The following is a 9,980-nucleotide window of genomic DNA, read 5'->3' as shown; positions in this document are numbered from 1 at the left end:
TGGTGATTCACGAAAGCCAAAAAATAAATGTCATGTTCCCCAGGGTTTAGAGAAAGACACTGTAGCTTTTGGATTCAGCAACGGATCTTTGAAGAAAACAGTATGGAGGGGATGACTCACTCCCCCCATGGAGGCTGTCCTCTAGCTCGTCCTTTAGAGGAAGCATGACCAAGGGTCTGCTAGTACTTTTCTCTCCCTAAGAATTTCCTCAGGAGGGGAAAAAGTTAGCTTTCTTTTCTCTGCTCCTGAGTGCCATGGCCTGCAGTACGTGACCGGTCCTTGGCACAGAGTCACTCAGGGTTCATGGTAGATGCTTAGGCAGTCACGGCCAGTAGCTGCGCATTGTGGCAGCAGCTGAGATCCATACTGCAGCCTGAAAGTTATGTTTCAGCTTGTGAGGTTACAAGTGTATCCTGTGTTTACATCAGAGATAAAGCCCCCTTTCCCCTCTCTCCTACGGGAGCCCTCAACAAGACAGATACACGGTTTGGGTGGAGTGAGACCAGATCCAGCAGAGGCAAAGCTTGGTAAAAGAGGGAGGAGGAGGAGGGGGAGAGGGAGAAGGCGGCACAGCGTCCCTTGGCAGCTCCGTGCATGCTGCGGCAGTTGCAACAGGAGCACCGAGTAACAGTTGCTCAACACTTCATCACTTTGCCTTGCTCTTTCTCCTTCCTTAAGTTAATTTCCATTTTGAGGGTACAGCTCCACAGGAGAAAGGTGTGGTGGTGGTGGTGGAGGGTGTGTGTGGGCGGATGGTGGAGCGACGGCAGTTGGAATGTCCAGTGTGGGAAAGCAAAGGAGTGCCTACTAGGATGCGAATACCACTGGCCCTGGGCTCGCTCCGCTTTAGCCTTCCGCTCTCGCTGGGGAGAAACAGGCGGTGTGTGAGGGAGACTGAGAGAGGGGCGTGTTTGTGTTGGTGGCGGCCCATCGGGGGTCCTTGTCCCCTCCGAATACCCGGACTGCTGAGGGGAAGGGCTGGGGGGCCCCGGCGGTTGCCATGGTGACGCAGGGTCGGCGGCTCCGCGCAGTGGAGACAAAGCAGCCCGCCCGCCAGCCCGCTAGCTCCTCGCGCGAGCTCCTCCTCCGCGGGAACCTCCCTCCCCTCCCAGGAGCCGCCGCAGCCGGAGCGGCTCCCGGGCCCTGGGCCGCCGCCGGCCAGGTAAGGCGAGCGCGCCCGCGGCCGGGGAGGGGTCGCCTGGACGCCGGGTGGGGTGGGGCACGCCCGGCGCGCGGAGGGAGGGGTGCCCGCATCCGGCTGCGCCCGAGTCCCCGGGGGCGCGTCCCCACCGAGGAAACGGCCGGCGGTCGCCCCCGACGCCGCTGCCGCCGCGGCCTCCCCCACGCCGGGGCAGCCGCCAGCCCCGCAGTCCTGGACCGCGCCGGGCCGCCTGAGCGCGCCGAGGAGAGGGGGCGGCAAACTTCAGGCCGAGCGGCGCCGGGGCCGGTGCGCGGAGTCTCCCTCTGGGCACCGCGGAGGCCGCCGTCCTGGCACCAACTTGAGGGGCTGCGCGGCGGAGGGCGGTTCCGGAGCGCGGTTGCGGAGCGCCCGCACGGGCTGCACCTGCTCAGGGAGCTGCCCCTCTGTTGTTGTTGTTGTTGTTGTTTTTCCTTCTTGGCGTGCCATCGAGGCTTTTAGGGGAAAAAAAGGTATGAAAATATTTACCTTTGGATTTTCGTGTTTCATGGTATTCTCTTTGAGGAGGGCATGGAGGGACAAGCGAAAGATTTTTACAAATCTCTGAAAAGCGAGCCCCTTTTTATGCCTGTGGCTGAAGCATTTTGAGGGGACTTCTGAAGTTCGTTTGGATATTGAATCGAAAGACCTTTTTCTTTGGACGGTGCAGTTGCACCTATAACTAGATAGTAAGGGTAGCCCGGGTTTCCCCGGCTGACGAGACCAGAGTGTAGAGCTGTACCGATACTTTGTCGAGGAGATACTTGGCACCCAGGTCATTGCTTTTGTTTCTGGAAGGTATTGTGTTCATGCTGTAAGGAACTGGGAAGTGCCTTGTGTTTTTTTATGTGTAGGGAGGCAATCCAAAGCACCTCTGGAGGCAGGTAGCTGGGAGGTGTTTGCCTCGGTGTTTATGAGTTCACGTGATGATAAGGACCACGATGCGGTTGCCAATGGGGCACTGGATATATTAAAGGTACCCCTGCCCTTTCTCAGTGGCCCCAAGCCTTACAATCATTTCGTGATAATTAGTTTGTTGCAGACGCGAAGCACAGATTTAAATTGTGACTGTGAAGACTTATTTTTTTGGTACTTAGACATCATCTTACATGTAGTAATATGAAAGAAAACATACATTTTCAGAAATACGGTTGATCAATTCAGAAGGAAATTGTATATATGTTAATAAGATCTGTTTTAAATCATATTTAATATGAGATGTCATATTGATAACTGGAAAATTATCTAACATATAAAATTGTATATCCAACTTAGTAAAATAATGTATAAGTTGGAATAGGTCAGTTAAAGAACTCTATATGGAATGCAAGAAGTTATATTTTTGCTAAAAAGTAATTAATGAAAACAAACAGTACCAGTGATCATTTTGAATTGCAGTTAAGTTGATTGGAATTCTGGATATTACAGCTATTTGAAGTGTCAGGCAAAGAGTGATTATCTAATATTCCTCTTCCCTCTTTTGGGATTTCAACACCTGTTAGCCTGCTGATTACTAGGTTTCTCAGTCTGTTCATATTTGCCAGCAACTTTAAGTAATGTCGCTTCATTAGAAGATTGTATTGGAAACTAAAGGATTGAAGTTGCAATAACAGTTTGCAGGTTATTTCACAATTGGGCTTGTTTTTAAACTGAATTTTACCTGTGGAAGATTCACAGATGCTCTGCTAAATACTCTTTCATGACGGTAATGAAATGGTACATTGATTAAAACGAAGTAGATCTGTTTTGAGAAGATAAACAGGAGAGAAAAATAAGTATTTTCTCACTTAAACGTGAACAGCAAACAGGATATTGAAGGCTAGGCACATTATATAGACAGAGAATGTAGCTTTATGTTTTGTACTAAAAATAAATTATTTGTATGTGTGTGTGTGTATGTGTGTGTTTTTCCTAAGGGACCAGGAGAACAGCTTTATTCAGATCTTTGTTAGCAAAATGAGCATTCAAGTTAAAGGACTTGGTCCATGCTTTCAGCCAGATGAAACCCACACTGTGAATTCTAGCCTCAACATTTATGTTGAGGCCCTTAATCTGAGTGACGAAGAATGGAGATATCCATGGTGAATTTAGCAGTAAGAACTGGTACTTTGCCTTTCCTGCTAGCTCACGCAAGCACAACATTCAGTATAGTTTGGCTTCTTCAAAACTGCATCATTTTCTGGCAAAATATAAAGTCAGTATACAGAAATCAATAATCATGTATTGCATGCACTGCTTGGTTGTAGTTATAAGAGCTCTGAAGCATGAAATGAAGCTTGTGTCAGTGCAGTGGAAAACAATAATCTGGCATGATTATATGTGTTACTAGTGTTCTGAGGTATGTGCATAACCAGATAATGAAACAAAAAATACTATGATATCTGCAATATGTCCTTAGAAAATGCAAACAGAAAATGTGCTTTCTGTCCATGGTGTAGCCACCTGGTGGAAGCAGGCAACAGCGCTGCATATCCCCAGGTGTAAAATGCTAGTCATCACTCTTGCTGATTCACGGGACTTTTCCTGCATTTCTAGCTTCCGAGTTTTAATTTTATGAAGTAAAACTGGCCCTAATTTTTGGTATAAGCTGTAAAATATGGCTTGATAATCATCACCATAGCTGTATTCTACCTGAAAGATTTTTGTAATTTAGTTTATGAAGCATATCCAAAGAAAAAAAAATGAGTCACAAATGTTCCTGTGTAAGTTAGGATTAACATTATATTTGTGCCGTTGAAAGTCAGTTGTTTGTAACTACATAAGCCTACATGGGCAGCCTAAAACCACTGAAGCCTTTATTAGCTGTTTCTGGGTCAACATTCTCTTGCGATTTTTAGTTGCACTGTGATAACATGATTACTGGTTGGCAATTTAGTATGTAGTGCAATGTGTCGTAGCATTTATAAAAGCACATTTGTGAAGGATGGTAGTTTTTAAATGATTTCTTCATTACCAAAACACTTAGGTTTAGATTTGTGGCTGGGGAGAATAATGTGACCCTGAGACCTCAAGACAAAATGCTGTAAGTATAAGATATTGTTAACTGACCTGCTGTGCACAGTGGGTATTGGTCAGAACTACTGTACTGCAAAAAGGCACATGGTCATGGTGATAGGATGTGGTGTTTAGTAACATGGATTATTAATAGTGATTGATAGAAGCTGAAAAACTTTTGTGGGCATGTGTTTCATTTTTCATGTTTTCAGTTCAAATGGAGATAAGATGTCTTAAGCTGTTTGGTAAGCCACAAGTGCTTGGGGAAAATATATACTTTTATACAGTATTATACATAATTTAAGTGATATAAACATAGTTCAAGGTAAATGATTGTTTTCCTTATGTGCCAATTGTTTGTAGCAGTTATATAGTATGGTTTTGGACATCAGTCATCAAATGTTTATCAAATGTTTCCTTCTATATATTCTGTGTTGCTTGATGAAAGTCAACTGACCTCTTATAGTTGGGGACTTACTTGTTTTTCAACTATTAGGGTTATTTATTTTATATGTAATTCTTTATGTATGATACCCAGATATTCTCCTTTGGTCTTGTTTTCAGCCTTCCTTTTTTCAGAAGTCGTTAATTTTGTAATGTTTTTAAAAAAATGTTTTATATTTCCAGAGCTTATTTTAAAAATGATTTGGTTAATGTGTAATTTGATCAGAAAATAGTGTGCATAAAAAACACATTATAATCTTTATATTTTGCATTTTGAGTATTTATAGACATTGTATGTTGGAGAGTAGAATTTGGGATCCTGTTAGGTGATGGCTTATTTCCATACATGTTTTGAACTTGATCCTTGCTTCTTTATCTTACAGTCGTTTGAAGTGAAAACCAAAGAACTAGGAGGTGGAGGCAGCAGTGAGTTAAAAGGTGTTAAAGAGATCAGTACACACTGAGAGTCTGCGGATGTAGTGGCCAAAAGTGGTGCAGGGGTGGGGGTGCAGTGCTGGTGGTTGGGAGGGCAGGGTCAGGGAGTCTGGGGTTGGAAGCTGGGAGACAGTGATGGCTCTAATAATCTCTTTAACACTTTATGGTCCAGACTCTAAAGCAAATTACCTGAGGTCTTTACCTAGTGACCATTTCCAAAGGCTGGCCAGTCCTACAAAAGAGGTGCTGGTGCTGGTCCTGGTCACTTGCCTCCATTTTTCCTCCCAATTAACTAAAACATGACTCTCTCAAATTGTGATTTAAGTGCACTTTAAATATTGTAAACCACAAATTAAGGCCCAATAATAAAATGTTTCCACATGAGTAATGTTATCTAATTGGTCAGGTACATGATTTAGATAATCAAGATAGCAATGGAACTATAAAATAAAACTGTGTGTGTTTGGCTAACATATTTGATGTATTTGAGTGAGAAGTTGTGTTTCCGAGCAGTCTGTTGTGAACCATCTTCCCTCTTCTATAGCTATGGTCATTCAAGGCAGACATGGTGTTTTACGTAAGTTGATCACCATGTGATGTGTCAGGCATAGTTATACTGAAGAATTGTTGTTTCCTCAAACTCTTGAATTTTAAATCTACAATAAAAGGTTTCTGTGTGGTCTTCTCTGGCCTTTTTTTCTTCCTGTATATTGGTTTCCTGAGACCTTGTTTAGTCTGATTGCAGTAATTTTGACTTCCAGCTCTTCTCTGTCAATCAAACCCATATGAATTCTTCCCTATGGGCCACTTTTCCAAGCACTTCAGAAATACCAACTCATTTAATCCTCACAACAACCCTTTGAAGTAGGTACTATTATCCCCATTTTATAAATGAGGAAACTGATATGATCTCTTTCTGTTATGTTAACCCAAAGGTACACAAAATATACCAGAATCCTGGCTTTGTGTCAAGGAATGCAGCAAGCTTTATTTTCTATTTACTGATATCTACTAAGTGTAGAAATAATGACACTAATTATTATGCTTGGGCTTTCCTCCCCCATCTTATATTTTCTTTTTGCTAAAACTAAAACCTAAAGTCATAAAACAAGAAGCATTTCTTCATAGCACATTGTGACATGTACCAGTATTTTTTTCTGTACATAGAAACTAGAATAATTTATGAAAAAGATATTTTCCGAAGGTGGTTGTTCTTTAATTTATTATTTGTATTCATATATTTAAAGAATATAGTCAGCCTTGCATAGCTGCAGATTCTATCAATTATGGATTGGAAATATTTGGAAAAAAATAACAATACAATGATAAAAAAAAATACAAATAAGAAACCCAGTCTAAGAACTATTTACATGATATTTACATTGTATTAGGTATTATAAGTAATCTACAGATGATTTAAAGTACATGGCAGGATGTACATAGGTTACATGCAAATACTATGCCATGTTATACCAGGGACTTGAGCATCCTCAGATTTTGGTATCCTTGGGGGTCCTGAAGCCAACCCCCCTGCAGATATTGAGGGGTGACTACATATTTTCTGTGGTATTGGCCGTGCTATATACATGTAAATCTATCTTGGAAATGTTGATCCATTTGCATTGCCTCACGGGGTTATCCTCAATCTGGGCTCACCTTCTCTTCCCTAGGCTACCTCTTACATGTGCTAAGGACTAAGTGATACTCCCTTCTCACTCTCTCCCAGTGGAACTCTGTGCATGTCCCTCCTCTGAAATAACACATGTTCTTACTGTCTCCATAGAAGAATGAGTAAGCATTTTAATTTCAGGAGCCTTATTTAAGCTATGTGAAAAGTAGTACTAAATAAGAGACAGGTGTTCATAAAAGCAAGTGAGTAAACATAGTTCTGTAGGTTCATTTAATAGTAAATTTTGTAATAACTACTATTTATTAAGCATTTACTTGGTGCCAAGTATGCTATTAAGTATTCCACACAAGCTGTCTCTTTTGATCATCACCATAATTCTTGTTTCCTTATCTATAAAAGGCTAATAAATAGCTTATCCAAGATGGTACAGAGTTGGTAGATTTAAAAACATGATTTGTGTGGATAAACCACAATCTGAATTTGACTATGATTGCATTGTTAATTACCAGCAGACAAAGAATGCCTTCGTGCTGCAGTGAAGATGCTTTTGGGATTATGTTACTTTGGAAAGAGTGGCAGTTGAGGACTGCCTGGTGGAGCAAATTCAGAGTGGCAGGTATGGATGGCTGAGAAGGAGGAGGTAGTTCTCTGGAGGTAGCCAAGAAAAAGACATTGTTGTTTACAATTATTGCTGCAGACCTCAGATGGGCTTTTGGAGTAGAAGGAGGGAGAGAACCCCTATCCTCAAGTCGAATTTTGGAAAAAAACCCAACAAAATTAAATGGAGTTATTTTCTGTCTCCTGAATTTGTGTTTTGTTTTATACTGTGTTCCGGATTGGAAATGAACAAGGGCAAGGGCTACCTGAGTGGTATAGGATGAAATGAAATGAAAAGTAACTCAATAAATGTCATATACCGCAGGCTAAATTCTCTGAGGGTCAGAGCAACATGCTCTTTGTTACAGTGGGAGATTTCCTTGTTTTAGGATGCTGAAGGTCTGGAGCGTGGTATAAGGGATGAAGTTAGAAGTTTGGAAAGATGTTTTCATTTGGGTCATTCCCCTGCATGGCGTGGGGTTTTCCTGGAATTCCTGGTGCATACTTTTCTTGATAACTCCTGGGGGAAAAAAGGAATAAGAGACTTAGAATCTTAATACTATGGAATAAAACCACTTTTATGATCATCTAATTATTTAGATCACTATGACCTTTTTTTTTTTTTTTTTTTTTTTAATGTTCAATGCCAATATGAGAAGCCAGACATCCTGGATTTGAATACTGGCTCTGCCACCTTTTAGTGATATGACCTTGAGGTAGCTGCTTAATCTCTCTGTGCCTTCATTTCATTACTGCAATGGACAGCTTTCTTATGTGCCCTCCAAATTCGTATGTTGAAATTCTAACCCCCAAGGTGATCATATTAGGAGGTAGGGCCTTTGGGAGGTGATTAGGCCATGAGGGTGGAACCCTCATAAATAGTATTAGTGCCCTTATAAAAGAGACCCCAGAGAGGTCATTGGCCCCTTCTGCCATGTGAGAACACAGTGAGAAGGCACCATCTGTAAACCAATAAGTGGTCTTTTACCAGATACCTAATCTGCCAGCACCTTAATCCTGGACTTCCCAGTTCCCAGAACAGTAATAAAGAAATTTCTGTTGTTTATAAGCCATTCAGCATATGGTATTTTGTTATAGCAATCTGAACAAACTAAGACAATTACGTTTAAAGCGGAGACAATAATATTACTTCACTTGGTGATTGTAAGGATTAAATGAATTAACATTTCTAATGTAATTAATAGTTATTAAGGGTAAGTTTTGTGTGGAGAAAGGAAAATTAATATTTAATTTATTTCAGGTAGAAACAAAAATCTCATTTTCTTTGGGCCTTTAAGTTCAACTTGCATATCTTAATGCTCTGTTTATATATCTGGCGAATATGAGCAATCATCTTCACTTTTTCTTTGACTAAACTTTAATTCAAATTGAACATACTGGATTTCTTAAATTATCAGCCTCATTTATGAACTTAAATTTCAAACCTTAAATATTGTAAATTGCACATGTTACTTTAATTATTGATTGTTCTATTTAGATAAATCATATGCTTATTGGGCAAATTTATGACTCAAGTAAGTAAAACCTTACCAAATACTTAGGTGAAGTTCCTTTGAATATTTTGTCACTTACAAAATTAATATTGTATAGACATAGTCAAATACTCCTAAACATTTCAATCAAAATAAATCTTATCTAAAATCTATTACACATTTTGAACTAGAATCACAAGGCTCATCTGTCAGTTTGATGTCAGATTCTTTTAAATTGTGCACAGGCTGTTCCAATTAATATAAGACATATTTCTAAACTTTTCTAAAAAGTAATAATACAAGTCTGATTTTCCTCATCTCTACATTTAATTCTAAACCTTCTCTAGATGGGAGTTAGTTACCCACTAGAAGGAAGTTTATAATCTCAGATAAACTAACTGAAGGTGCCATTCTAGGTGAACTTTAGTTATCTTACCATCCCATATTGATTTGAAATTGCTGTCTGACCATTTTTGAATTAAAATATGGTTGCTTATTGATCACTCATTTAAGGCTTGAATGCTGCAACTGGATGGCACACATTCTGGAGAATTCTTCCTATGACATAGATGGACAGGCTTGGCCCTCCTGTGTAGTCATCATAACAATAGGAGACTCCAAACCCTTCTTTTCAGATAGTGTTGGTTTTTTAATCCTTAGACCAGTGCTGTCCAGTATGTACTTCTAAGTTATGGGTAGTGATATTAAAAAGTAAGATTTGGCCAGGTGCGTGACTCACACCTGGAGGCCGAAGCAGGAAGATCACTTGAGGCCAGGAGTTCAAGACCAGCTTGGGCAACATAGTGAGATTTCCACCTCTACAAAAAATGCTAAAATTAGCTGGGCACAGTGGTGCGCATGTGTAGTCCCAGCTGCTCTGAAGGCTGAGGTAGGATGCAGGAGGATTGCTTGAGCTCAGGAATTCAGGTTTCCATGAGCCATGATTATTCCACTGCACTCCAGTATGGCGCGAGACTCTGCCCCTTAAAAAAAAGAGAGAAAGTAAAAAGTAATTATTTTTAGTAGTAGATTTTATTTAACCTAATATATCAAAATTACCATAATTTCAACATGTAATCAATAAAAAAATTATTAATGAGATATTAAACATTTTCATTTTGCACAAACTATTTGGAATCTGGTGTGCATTTTACACTTAGAGAACATCTCAATTTGGATGGTAAATTTTTAGCAATTAAAGTGAGGCCGG

General features: G+C 40.6%; 1 protein-coding gene across 15 annotated transcripts in view; it reads left to right on the top strand.

The window, feature by feature from the left end:
• The first annotated feature begins 504 nt into the window (after positions 1-504).
• Positions 505-9,980, top strand: part of LOC105482456 (ring finger protein 182) — a 53,502-nt gene continuing 44,026 nt past the window's right edge. For 4 of the 15 annotated variants that reach the window (XM_011742574.2, XM_011742571.3, XM_071097590.1 and 1 more), the window contains exon 1: positions 792-1,162. Coding sequence is in view for 1 of the 15 variants with exons in the window: in XM_071097595.1 (XP_070953696.1) it covers positions 1,001-1,162 (162 nt within the window). In the remaining 14 variants the exon portion in view is untranslated. Of the gene's footprint in view, positions 528-590; positions 718-739; positions 1,163-1,277; positions 1,651-9,980 lie in introns of those variants that run through there. The other 11 variants (XM_071097594.1, XM_071097593.1, XM_071097591.1 and 8 more) reach the window with 8 other exon arrangements.

This window comes from Macaca nemestrina, chromosome 5 (assembly GCF_043159975.1).
Source record: "Macaca nemestrina isolate mMacNem1 chromosome 5, mMacNem.hap1, whole genome shotgun sequence".
NCBI lineage: Eukaryota > Metazoa > Chordata > Mammalia > Primates > Cercopithecidae > Macaca > Macaca nemestrina.
This window is presented reverse-complemented; position numbering and strand designations above follow the sequence as displayed.